Genomic DNA, 12,489 nt, shown 5'->3' with positions numbered 1-12,489 from the left:
CCTTCTTTCTTCGGCCCAGGGATTCGGTCGCAAGTGACAGCGCTGTTCTGGTAGCGGACGCTCGGCTAAGGGAGCGTCTAAAAAGTTCCCTCCCTGTGGTGAAGCGTAAACCTAGGTAACTGGAAAGATTGGCTGGGGAGATTGTGATTACTTGTCTCCTTTCTGCCGGGTGATCAAGCCCACCCTATCCCTTGTCACAGACCTCCAAACGACTTCTCCCCTACTTCAGAAATCCCTCCTTTCATTCATCCACCCAACTCTTACTGTGTCTAGTATGTGCAAGACAACGTCAAATTATTTCCCTGTCTCCCTCCACAGGATTCCACAATTCATATTTTCTGGAAAGTAGAGGAAGCAAAGAACGCTGGAGAAGCAGGATGGTGTAATGGGCTCTGAGAAACGACTCTTACTAGCTTTAAGACTTTAACTACAGCCGGGCGCGGTGGCTCAAGCCTGTATTCCCAGCACTTTGGGAGGCCGAGGTGGGTGGATCACGAGGTCAAGAGATCGAGACCATCCTGGTCAACATGGTGAAACCCCGTCTCTACTAAAAATACAAAAAATTAGCCGGGCACGGTGGCGCGTGCCTGTAATCCCAGCTACTCGGGAGGCTGAGGCAGGAGAATTGACTGAACCCAGGAGGCGGAGGTTGCGGTGAGCTGAGATCGCGCCATTGCACTCCAGCCTGGGGAACAAGAGCGAAACTCCGTCTCAAAAAAAAAAAAAAAAAAAAAAAAGACTTTACGCAGCCTCAGTTTCTTATCTGTAGAATGGAAATGTTTATACTATAATCTACCTAGGGCAGTGGAGCTTTTTGCAGTGGGTTTGCTACCAGAACACAGATGTCATGAAAATTACCGTTAAATCAAAGCCAAAATGGGGCTCCAGCGTGGTGGCTCATGCCTGTAATCCCACTTTGTGCAGTGGAGGAAGGTGGATCACTTGAGGTCAGGAGGTTGAGACCAGCCAGGCCAACAAGGTGAAACCCCTTTCTACTAAAAATACAAAAATTAGCTGGGCGTGGTGGTGCACACCTGTAATTCCAGCTACTTCGGAGGCTGAGCTGGGGGGATGGGTTGAGCCCAGGAGGTTGGGACTGCAGTGAGCTGTGATCGGCCACTGCACTCCAGCCTGGGCAGCAGAGCGAGACTGCATCTCAAAAAAAGCGAAGTGGGGGGAAAACACTCAGTTCAACATTGTCATCTGATTTGGGCAAGTCCACACTACTGGCCATCTGATCTACAAATGTGGTGGGATCCTCAAAAGAACTCATGAAAAATTTGAGGAGGCTGCTGAGATGGGAAAGGGCTCCTTCAAGCATACCTGGGTCTTGGGTAAACTGAAAGCTGAACGTGAGAGTGGTATCACCATGGACACCTCCCTGCCGGCAGTTGAGACCAGCAAGTACTATGTGACCATCATCAATGCCCCTGGACGCAGAGACTTTATCAAAAAACTGATTACAGGCACATCTCAGGCTGATTATGCTGCCCTAATTGTTGCTGCTGGTGATGGTGAATTTGAAGCTGGTATTTCCAAGAATGGGCAGATGCGTGAGCATACCCTTCTGGCTTACATTGTTGGTGTTAACAAAATGGATCCCACTGAGCCGCCCTAAAGAGGAGAGATGGGGGAAGTCATTAAGGAAATCAGCACGTACATTAGGAAATTGTCTACAACCTTGACAGTAGTATTTGTGCCAATATCTGGTTGGAATGGTGACAACAGGTGGGAGCCAAGAGCTCACATGCCTTGGCTCAAGAGATGGAAAGTCACTTGTAAAGATGGCAATGCTGTGTGGAACTGTGCTGCTCAGAAGCTCTGGTTCTCATCCTACCACCAACTCACAAGCTCTTGGTTCTGCCCCTCCAGGACATCTACAGAATTGGTGGGATTGGTACTGTCCCTGTGGGCCGCATGGAGACTGGTGTTCTCAAACCCGGCATGGTGGTCACCTTTGCTCCAGTAAGTGTTAGAATTGAAGTGAAAATCTGTTGAAATGCAGCATGAAGGTGGGAGGCTTAAATATGATACATAGTGTTTTGTGCAGAGGAACCGCTGTGAATAGCCACTCTTGTTCCGGAACTCAGATGTACAGGCAAGGTGCCTTGGTCTTCAGAAAGGAGCAAAGCATGGCATGGGGCTCATGCCTGTAATCCCAGCACTTTGGGAGGCCAAGGTGAGAGGATTACTTGAGGCCAGGAGTTCGAGACCAGCCTGGGCAACATAGTGACACCCTGACTCCATGAAAAATTTAAAAATTAGCTAGGGGCCAGGCACAGTGGCCCCTGTAATCTCAGCACTTTGGGAGGTCAAGGCAGGTTGATCACTTGAGGTCAGGAGTTCAAGACCACCCTGGCCAACATGGTGAAACCCTGTCTCTACTAAAAATATAAACAATAGCCAGATGTGGTGGTGAGTGCCTGTAATCCTAGCTACTTGGGAGGATGGGGCAGGAGAATCCCTTGAACCCGGGAGACAGAGGTTGCAGTGAGCTAAGATTGTGCCATTGTACTCCAGCCTGGGTGACAAGAGCAAAACTCTCTCAAAAAAAAAAAATTAGCTGGGCATGCTGGCCTGGGTCTGTACACCTAGTTATTCCAGAGGCTGAAGCAGGAGGATGGCTTGAATCCGGGAGTTTGAGGTTGCAGTGAGCTATGGAGTTACTGAGTTCAAGGTGGCAGCGAGCTATGATCATGCCACTGCACTACAGCCTGGGCAACACAGTGAGATGCTGTCTCAAAAAACAAAAACAAAAAAAACATAAGACTCCAGATCAGATGCTGGTGGTTCTGAACTGGGTAGTTCACCTAGGAGGTGTTCAGGAGGAGGCCAGGGATAGGGGATGTCCCCTCGCTCAACACACACCAGGACTCCTCTGAAGACCCCTTCAGACATCGCTCCCCTCTCCAAAGTTCCCTCGGCAGGGCTGTTGCCTCAGTTTCCTTCTCACCCATCTTCCCTCGCTCTCTGGCCCAGCATCTCCCACATTCTTCCCTTTCCCCTTCTTTCTCCCTGTCCCCTCCAAGCCCTTTTTCATCTAGAGCAATTTAGCCCCTGGCCTTCTCCAGATCTCCCACCCCCCCAGTTTCCTCACCGGAGGAGCAAACAGAAGGCGGCAGTAGAGGCCAGGCACCGTGGCTCACGCCTGGAATCCCAGGACTTTGGGAGGCCAAGACGGGCAGATCACCTGAGGTCAGGAGTTCAAGACCAGCCTGACCAACATGGAGAAACCCCATCTCTACTAAAAATACAAAATGAGTCAGGCATGGTGGCGCATGCCTATAATCCCAGCTACTCGGGAGGCTGAGGTAGGAGCAATCGTTTGAACCTGGGAGGTGGAGGTTGCAGTGAGCTGAGATCACCCTATCACACTCCAGCCTGGGTAACAAGAGTGAAACTCTATCTCAAAAAAAAAATTTTTTTTTTTTTAGTAACAGGGTGATGAGAAAATAAAAAATTTAAAAATTAAAAATTAAAAACAAAGGCAGCTGTGGAGCTGGAGAGGCTGCAGGGGCACCACGCGGGGCTGCCCACCACACTCCCACAGGGGCTGCTACCCCAGCTCGCCCAGGGAATGCTTGACCATGCGGTGGAGACCTCTGTGATGAATATCACCTTGTTATTGTCATATTTGTCTCTAACTATGAATAATCCACCTTTTCTTTCTTTTTGGACACGGGGTCTCACTCTGTTGTCCAGGCTGGAGTGCAGTGGCGTGATCTCAGCTCACTGCACTCCAGTGGGTACCTGGGATTTCAGGCACACACCACCATGTCTGGCTAATTTTTGTATTTTTAGTCGAGACAGGGTTCTACCATGTTGGTCAGGCTGGTCTTAAACTCCTGACCTCAGGTGATTCGCCCACTTTGGCCTCCCAAAGTGCCGGGATTACAGGCGTGAGCTGCCATGCCTGGCCTAATTCACCTTTTCAAGAAGAGCATTGTCTCCTCAGGGCCCTTGGGAGGACATCAACACTGGGGTGACACCTGTGTCAGTGGGTGACTGACTTCACATTAGTTGAATTTGCTTATAGGCCTACTGGTTCAAATGACGACAATTATAGCTGACACACAGTGCTTATGGCATACAAGACACCAACTGGGCCAAGCGTGGTGGCTCATGCCTGTAATCCCAGCAATTTAGGAGGCTGAGGCGGACAGATCACCTGAGGTCAGGAGTTTTGGGAACAGCCTGGCCAACATGGTGAAACTCCGTCTCTACTAAAAATACAATAATTACCTGGGCGTAGTGGTGCGCACCTGTAGTTCCCAGCTACTCGGGAGGCTGAGGCAGGAGAATCACTTGAATCCGGGAGGCAGAGGTTGCAGTGAGCCGAGATCGCGCCACTGCACTCCAGCCTGGGTGACAGAGTGAGAGTCCACTCAAAAAAAAAAAAAGACACCAACCTATTTGGTCCTCATTTCAACACCAGGAGGCAAACTGAGGCAGAGAGGCTAGGCAAGTAGCTCAGCATCAAGCAGCGAGTCCAGGTTTGAGAGCCTGAGTCCTTTTTTCTAATACCAGGTCTGTCTTGCAAGGAGGACAGGGCAGAGGCTTCTAATTTTGTACACTGAAGGGCAGCTTGGTCATGATCTAAGCTTGTCCACCCAACATTAACTTCCCTTCTTCCACTCTTTTTTTTTTTTTTTTTTTTTGAGACGGAGTTCCGCTCTTGTTACCCAGGCTGGAGTGCAATGGCGCGATCTCGGCTCACCGCAACCTCCGCCTCCTGGGTTCAGGCAATTCTCCTGCCTCAGCCTCCTGAGTAGCTGGGATTACAGGCACGCACCACCATGCCCAGCTAATGTTTTGTATTTTTAGTAGAGAAGGGGTTTCACCATGTTGACCAGGATGGTCTCGATCTCTTGACCTCGTGATCCACCCGCCTCGGCCTCCCAAAGTGCTGGGATTACAGGCTTGAGCCACCGCGCCCGGCCCCTTCTTCCACTCTTAAGGAAACCCAAGCCGGGCATGGTGGCTCACGCCTGTAATCCCAGCACTTTGGGAGGCCAAAGTGGGAGGATCACCTGGCTGCCACTGAGACTTGGGAGCTGAATTTCAGCCCCCATTCCATGCAAAAAGCTGGAGCCCTGGTCTGGAGCTGTGTCTCTTTTTCTAACTCATACCTGAGGGCTGGAGTTCCCCTGGTGAACTGTCTTCCCCTTCCTCTACCTGCAAAACGACTCAGGCTTTACTCCCAGCTTTACTGTAACCTCCTCTAGGAAGCCTGCCTGGGCTCCTCTAGATGGAGTTAGCTGAACGGTGTCCCGTGCCTCTGTAACTTTTTCTGCATCCCTTTGATGTAGCCATAGTTCACCATCGGTTCCAATGATCTGTTCCTTTCTGTCCCCTGCGGGACTGTGGGTCCCAGGTGGTCTCTAACACTGTTGAATCAACAAATAACTCAGTCAGGAATCAGGACAAGGAGCGGTTTATTTCACAGCTGAGCGAAGGATGAGGCCCACAGCCTCGGTAGCAGCAGAGGCAGCTTCCGCCCGCCTAGCCCTCTCTTCTTGATATGGCAGCCAAAGGCCAGGTCAGGAGCAAGGGAGACAGCCAGGGCACAGCCCTCCCGCCACAGAGCAGCAGCGGGCAGCAGGAGCAGCAGCAGGTGAGGTGTGGAGGAGGCGGAGTGTTAGTCTGGCCGGCTGACTCCCATCCCCCTGTGGATAGTGTTTGGTGAGGGCTGGGGGACCTAGACTGCTGGGTGGGGGCATCTGGAGTGGCTCATTCAGCTGTGAAGATGCGGCTGGAAATGTCATCCAGGAGCCAGTCGATGCCCTGCAGCAGGTTCTCCCCGGTGACGGCGCTGCAGCCCTGGATGCACCAGTGGTGGCTGCGGATGGAGTCCAGCTCCAGGGCCTGGAGGACAAAGGCGCTGGTGGCGATGGCCAGTGACCGCAGCCCCCGCCTGCCCTCAGCCCCTTCCCTCCCCAGCCCAGGGAGCTCCGCCCCTCCCTCAAGGCCCTGCTCTACGTCATCGCATCCAGGAAGCCCTGCGGGCCCCTGGGAGAGTTTGTCAGCTCCCAGGGGCACTGGGCTCTCTGTCCAGCGCCACGCCAGTGCTGCCCTTAGTGATGTAAATGCAACGTGGGCTCCTGAGCGTCCACCAGGATCCAGGCATCATGCTAGGAGCCCCACACGTCCTCTCTCTCATTCCCCTCAAGCCCTCAGGAGCCAGGGATTGTGTTGGCCATTTCACCAAGGAGGAAACCAAAGTTCAGACAGGCTTGTCTATTTAGTGGCTGTGTGACCTGGGACAAGTTACCTAACCTCTCTGAGCCTGCTTCACCATCTGTAAAATAATAGTCCTCACTTCATGAGGTTGCTGTGAGAATGAAATGAGTTAATCCATACGAGGAGCAGAGCACACTGAAAGCACTGACTGTGTGCTGGCTGCTGTTGTCCCGTGATGGCACATGTGCGGCTCTGCCTTCTCCAGTCTGCGGCTGCCCTACGCCTTATTAATCACTGGCTCCCCAGTGCCCTGCATAGGTCCTGCCACCTAGCGGGGCTAATAAATGCTTTTATTATTTTTCTTTTTAAACTTTTAAAAATTATTTTTAATGAAAGCTTTTTTTTTTTTTTTTTTTTGAGATGGAGTTTCGCTCTTGTTACCCAGGCTGGAGTGCGATGGCGCGATCTCGGCTCACCGCAACCTCCGCCTCCCGGGTTCAGGCAATTCTCCTGCCTCAGCCTCCTGAGTAGCTGGGATTACAGGCACACGCCACCATGCCCAGCTAATTTTTTATATTTTTAGTAGAGACGGGGTTTCACCATGTTGACCAGGATGGTCTCGATCTCTCGACCTCGTGATCCACCCGCCTCAACCTCCCAAAGTGCTGGGATTACAGGCTTGAGCCACCGCGCCCAGCCATGAAAGCTTTTAAAATTAAGGAATGCGTGCCCCTTTCCCTCAGTGAGCCTGTCCCAGGGCCTGGACTCACCTTGCGGATGGCGTTAGAGGACAGTGCTCCAGGCAGGTCCTGCTTGTTGGCAAAGATGAGGAGCGTTGCTCCGGCCAGGCGCTGGGGGAGACAAGATAGAGGGGTGAGGTGGGGACCCGAGGACAGACTGATGCCTCCTCTAATGACCCAGAGCATATGGGGCGAAGTACTGACCTGGAAGATCAAGGTAAGGCCCGGGGTGGTGGGAGAGGCCCAGGAGGAGTGAGGTGGTGGGCACAGCCATCAAGGCTGGCCCACGTGGGCGGAGGCAGCCCTGGGCCGGGGTTCTGGTTACCGCCAACCACCACCCAGGGGACACCACTGTCCCCCATGCTCCAGCTTCCTCTTCCATAAACAGGAGGGGTGTTGGATGAGATGATCCCTGAGCTCTCTATAGTTCTAGACTGCTCCAATCTGATGACCAGACATGCACAGAGAATGTGAGCATCCCAGAGGCCCATGGGGGTCTGCTGGAAGTGACCTCTCTCTTCTGAGTTTGCCCTTTAACCATTTTCACTCCTGACAGGCCTGCTGTCCACCTCTGATTCTACTTGTTTCCACATATGTGTCTGGGACTGGGAGAGATGTGGGTGGGCGGGTCTAACCCTTGGGCCTGGACCTGCCTTAACCAGTGTTCGATGGCCCTGATCTCGTCTGGCCTGCTCCAGCCCCACAGGAGGAGTGTGCGGTGTGCCCAGGACAATCCCCTCTGCCTCAGAATCATTAACGACCCCTTCACTCTCACAGGGGTTCTCATTTTCAACTAAATGCAATGTTGTAGCCTGAATCAAACACTGGAAAGCAAAAAGTATGTTAGTGGAAAAACAGATGAAATTGAAGTAAAATCTGTAATTAAGATACGAGTAATTCACCAATGGTGATTTTTTAGTTTGGACTGACCACGGTTAGGTGAGATGGGGAAGCAAGGTAAAGGGTATATGGGGAACCTCTGTACTATCTTTGCAAGGTTTCCTTCTTTTGTTTTTATTTTTTTTGCTTTTTTTTCCAGACATGGTTTCACTCTATCGCCCAGGAGGCTGGAGTACAGTGGCATGATCACAGCTCACAGCACCTTCGACCTCCCAAGGCTCAACTGATCCTCCTGTCTGAGCCTCCAGAGTAGCTAAGGCTACAGGTACACGCCACCACACCTGGCTGAGGTCACATAGTGAAGAGTCAGACTCCTGAGCCAGGCTCCATGGCCTCTCAAAGCTTCATGCTGACCTTGGGTCATCCTCCCTAAAGCCCAGTGAGGTGGGTGTCATCATCGCCACTTCAAGGCACAGAAACTGATGCTCAAGGTAGTGACGCAGTCACACCACAGGGACATTAACTCAGTCTCAGTCCACTGCAGGTGTCCTTCCTCTGGCGCCATGGGCCTCCCATGGTGGAGGCCCAGTGAAGGAATAGATCCTGCCTCTAGGTTTCCCTCTGGGACCATGGACTCCTCTGGGCATCTGCCGAGAAGGCGGCCACACGTCCGCGTACGTGCACAAAGGGTAGCAGTGCCCACCTCCTCCAGCAGCAGGCTCTGGAGCTCTCGCTGGCAGTCCTGCATGCGCTGGCGGTCCGCGCTGTCCACCACCCAGATGAGGCCGTCGGTGCTTTCAAAGTAGTTCCGCCAGTATGACCGCAGGGACTTCTGGCCGCCCACATCCCAGATGTTCAGCTTGAATCTGGGCAAGGAGCAGGCGGCAGGAGGGTCAGCCGGGCCCCTCCCCCACCTTCCCTGCCCTGCTCTGGGCTGGCCCACCCACGGGGACCCTGCTCACCCTCGGTGCTCCAGGGTCTTGATGTTGAAGCCCAGTGTCGGGGAGATGGTGTCGATGTCCTCCCCATTGAACTTCTTCAGGATGGTTGTCTTCCCAGCATTGTCCAGGCCACTGGGCACAGCAGGTTAAGAAGAAGTCCCTGTGCTCTGCCAGGTGGCGACACCGTCACAGAGCCCCTCTTAGGGGACTCGTCATTTCCCACCACGGATCAAACTGAGTTGAGCACAGGCCTGGCTGTAACTGGCCCGTGATAAATGTGAAAGTATCAAGATACAAATATCGTCTCTACTGACCAAAAGCTCCTTAGTTTGTTCAACACCTACTATGTGCCAGACCTTCTTCTGGGTGCTGAAGGACAAAGCCCTGCCCTTAGGAAGCTTACACTCTAGTGGGAAGACAGTCAATAGAGAACAAACAAATGAGAAGAAGGCCCTGCCAGATCCTGGCTAGCGCCATCAACACAACAGAGAGGCTTTCCGAGAGGGCCATCAGAGGAGCCGCTTTCAGCTTGGGTGCCAGGAAAGGCCTCTCTGAGGCGTCTGGAGCTGAGGCCCAAAATACAAGGAGCAAGCTTTCTGAAGAAGTGAGGGAAGAACAAATATCTGGAGGCAGCCTCCCTCATCTGTTTCTGGAATATTCCAGACCTGCTACTGCAGAGTGCAAATGAATGGGTGTGCTTGCCTGTGGGAGAGAATTACCCTCCTCTGTCCTCCCAACACCGCAGCTTGGTGGGGCGTGGTGGGGTGGACAGGTCCCGGATGTGGCCACCTCTCCCTGCTCATCAGAGCTGGGGCGAGTGACCCAGGCCCAGGAGAGGGGTGAGGAGGGGACCTGCGCTGAGGCCCAGCCTTAGCCCCTGGAAGCTGGCTGCTGCTAAGCCCCTGCCCTCAAGCCATCATCCATGTCGCCTTCCCCTCTTGATCATCCCCACTGGCTGATGAGCTTTCTGTTCTTCCTCTTACCTTAAAAAGAGCAAACAAAGCCCTCGATCTCTCTGCCATCTATTTATTCATTTGTATCTTTCCTTGTTACAGGAAATCTCAGAATAGTTGTTTGTGCTCACCCGTTTCTGCCTTTTTGCTCTTTCTAGAACACACTCCCATCAGGCTTTTGCTTCTGCTGCACCCAAAACTGCTCTTACCAAGGTCAGTCCCCAAAGACCTCCCTCTGGCCCTCCAGTGGCGGAGCAGCTCCCCACCTGGTACCTGTTGGAGGGGCTCACCCTCCTCCCCAGCACATGTGCCGTCCTCAGCCCAGGAACATACCCCCACCTGGTTCTCCTCCTCACCTCTCTGACTTTATCCTGGTATAACCAGGTTCTTCTCGGCCAAGACTCATCCCCAGGTGACCTCATCCAGGATCACAGCTTCCAACACCGTCTCTATCCTGACAGCACCCAGATGTGTACCTCCCACACGCGGCATCAGTGCCTACATCCAGCTGTCTGCTTGACACTTCTGGGCTGTCCAGAGGCATCTCACATGGCGCATACAGGGCTCCCATCTCCCCTCTGAACATGCTCCTCCCTCAGTCTTCTCCAGCTCAGCAAATGGCTCCTCACCCTTCTAATTGTTCAGGCCAGAAACTTCCATGACCCCACTGCTTCCATCCTGGTCCAAGCCACCATCCCATCTCACCTGCATCACTGCAGTGGCCTGACGGGTCTGATTCCTTGTCGCCTCCGTACTTCTCATCCAAAGGGAAAACCAAGAACCCAAACTCCCTAGGTTTCCAGTTGGCTCTCCTCAGACACACTGCCTGCCTCGCCATTTCTCCCAACATGCGTGAGTCCTCCCAGGGCCTTCGCTTTAAAGTGCCCCCCAACCCCGGATCGCTGCATGGTTCAACCCTCACCTCCCTCATGTACTCAATTTTTGAGAGCGTTTCAATTTTTTTTTTTTTTTTTTTTTTTGACACAGGGTTTCGTTCTTGAAGCCCAGGCTGGAGTGCAATGGTGTGATCTTGGCTCACTACAATCTCTGCCTCTCAGGTTCTAGTGATTCTCCTGCTTCAGCCTCCTAGGTAGCTGGGATTAAAGACGCACGCCACCACACCCAGCTGATTTTTGTATTTTTAGTAGAGATGGGATTTCACCATGTTGGCCAGGCTGGTCTGGAATTCCTGACCTCTGGTGATCCACCCGCCTCGACCTCCCAAAGTGCTGGGATTACGGGTATGAGCCACCGCGTCCAGCCATCATACAGTGGCTTTCTTCGACCACTGGAAATTGCATTCTTCTCCATACATATATACATATATATGTACTGCGAGTTCATCCTGTAGCAGGATAAGGCCCTGTTCCCCAGAAACATGGTCTAAAGCATGGCCCATATATATGCAGTACATATGGAGAAGTATATGTGCATAAATAGAGACAGGGTCTCACTATGTTGCCAGGCTGATAAACTCCTGAGCTCAATCGTTCCTTCCACCTCAGCCTTCCAGAGTGCTGGGGTTACCGGTGTGCGCCACTGCACCCAGCCCATATCACGTATTTTACCTACTTCCTGTGCTGTCATCTTTCTACTCCCCTGCATTACAGAATTTCCATGAAGGCAAGATTTTTTTGTTTTGCAGTGAGCTGAGATTGCACCATTGCACTCCAGGTTGGGGAACAAGGCAAAACTCCGTCTCAAAAAAATTAAAATGAAACAGATATGGGCCGGACTCCGTAGTTCATGCCTATAATCCCAGAGTTTTGGGAGGCTGAGGCGTGAGGATCACTTGAGCCTAGAACCTTAAGGCTGCAGTGAGCCTTGACTGCACTCTGGCCACGGCAACAGAGCAAGACCCTGTCTCAAAAACTAAAACAGTTATGAAGTGATTATTAAGTTAGATGTGCATGTAAGCGTCTTTTCTCCCCTGCCATTCCCCCGCTGGGCCTGGCACAGAGCAGCGGGGAACAGGTGCAGGCGCCTAACTGGACTCAGAAGGCGCACAGGGCGCACGGGGCACTCGGGTCCACACATCCTCAGCCGCCAGGACATCCACGGGCCGCGTAGCAGCAAAGAGACAAAGAAACGGACTGTTGGATCCACGCTGGAAAGGATCCAAGGAGCCCACACCCGCCAACCCGCACGCCCCCGGAATTAGGAGCTAGAGGACGAAGCCGGGGCCTGGAACCCTCGGGCCGCGGGGAGGAGATCGGAGCTGGGAGGGCAGCGGCCCCACGCTAGGGCCAGGCCGCCGGGTGGTGGCGTCCGAGTCACCTCCGGGTCCCACCACCCCTGACACTCGGGCCGCCCAGTCCCGCCGCTGCGCCTGCAGGCCCGTTTCAGCCGCCCTCTGAGCTGGCCCCAGCTCCAGGCTGGGGGTGCGGTTCCCCCCGGCCCTCCGGGGCGATTGGTGGGGCCCGCGTGGTGACGCCAGGGGCAGTTGGGAAGCGCCGGCCGCCGCGCACCGCTCCCGGCAGGGGGCGCCCGGCACCGCCCGCCCTGCGGGGCCCTGCTACCCCCGCGGCTCCGGCGTTGGGGAGGATACAGCATGAGCAGTCGCACCTCCCGCTCTTTCTGCTTCATCTTCTTCAGAATGGCCAGGAGCCCCATGGTCCCCGAAGCCCCCTCCCGGCCACCGTTTCTTCCCAGTCCCGGGACCCCGCTCCCGGATCCTATTGGCTATCACGCCCGGCGACGGCACAGACGATTGGTCGGCCGCTGGTTTGGTCCCGCCCTCGCCGCACGTGACCGCAAGGCCGGCCCGCGTCGCTGCTGCCAGAGTCCCTCTAGCGGCGCAGGGGGCTTCAACGCGGCTGCCCGCCCTGACGCTGC

General features: G+C 53.8%; 1 protein-coding gene and 1 long non-coding RNA gene across 2 annotated transcripts; one reads left to right on the top strand and one right to left on the bottom strand.

Moving 5' to 3' along the window:
• Positions 1–43: 43 nt before the first annotated feature.
• Positions 44–8,470, top strand: LOC141584905 (uncharacterized). Its single transcript, XR_012518196.1, has 3 exons — positions 44–115; positions 319–1,965; positions 7,960–8,470. It is a non-coding gene; the product is annotated as an uncharacterized LOC141584905 (long non-coding RNA).
• Positions 5,419–12,471, bottom strand: ARL2 (ARF like GTPase 2). The gene is made up of 5 exons (XM_010348290.3): positions 12,203–12,471; positions 8,723–8,833; positions 8,464–8,626; positions 6,951–7,031; positions 5,419–5,865 (listed from the first exon to the last, which is right to left on the bottom strand). Exons 1-5 carry the CDS (start codon positions 12,265–12,267, stop codon positions 5,731–5,733), a joined length of 555 nt encoding a protein of 184 aa, XP_010346592.1. The 5' UTR covers positions 12,268–12,471; the 3' UTR covers positions 5,419–5,730.
• Positions 12,472–12,489: the final 18 nt, after the last annotated feature.

The sequence above is a fragment of the Saimiri boliviensis genome, chromosome 6, assembly GCF_048565385.1.
Source record: "Saimiri boliviensis isolate mSaiBol1 chromosome 6, mSaiBol1.pri, whole genome shotgun sequence".
NCBI classification, from domain to species: domain Eukaryota; kingdom Metazoa; phylum Chordata; class Mammalia; order Primates; family Cebidae; genus Saimiri; species Saimiri boliviensis.
The sequence above is the reverse complement of the archived record's forward strand: the minus strand, read 5'-3'. Positions and strand labels throughout refer to the sequence as shown.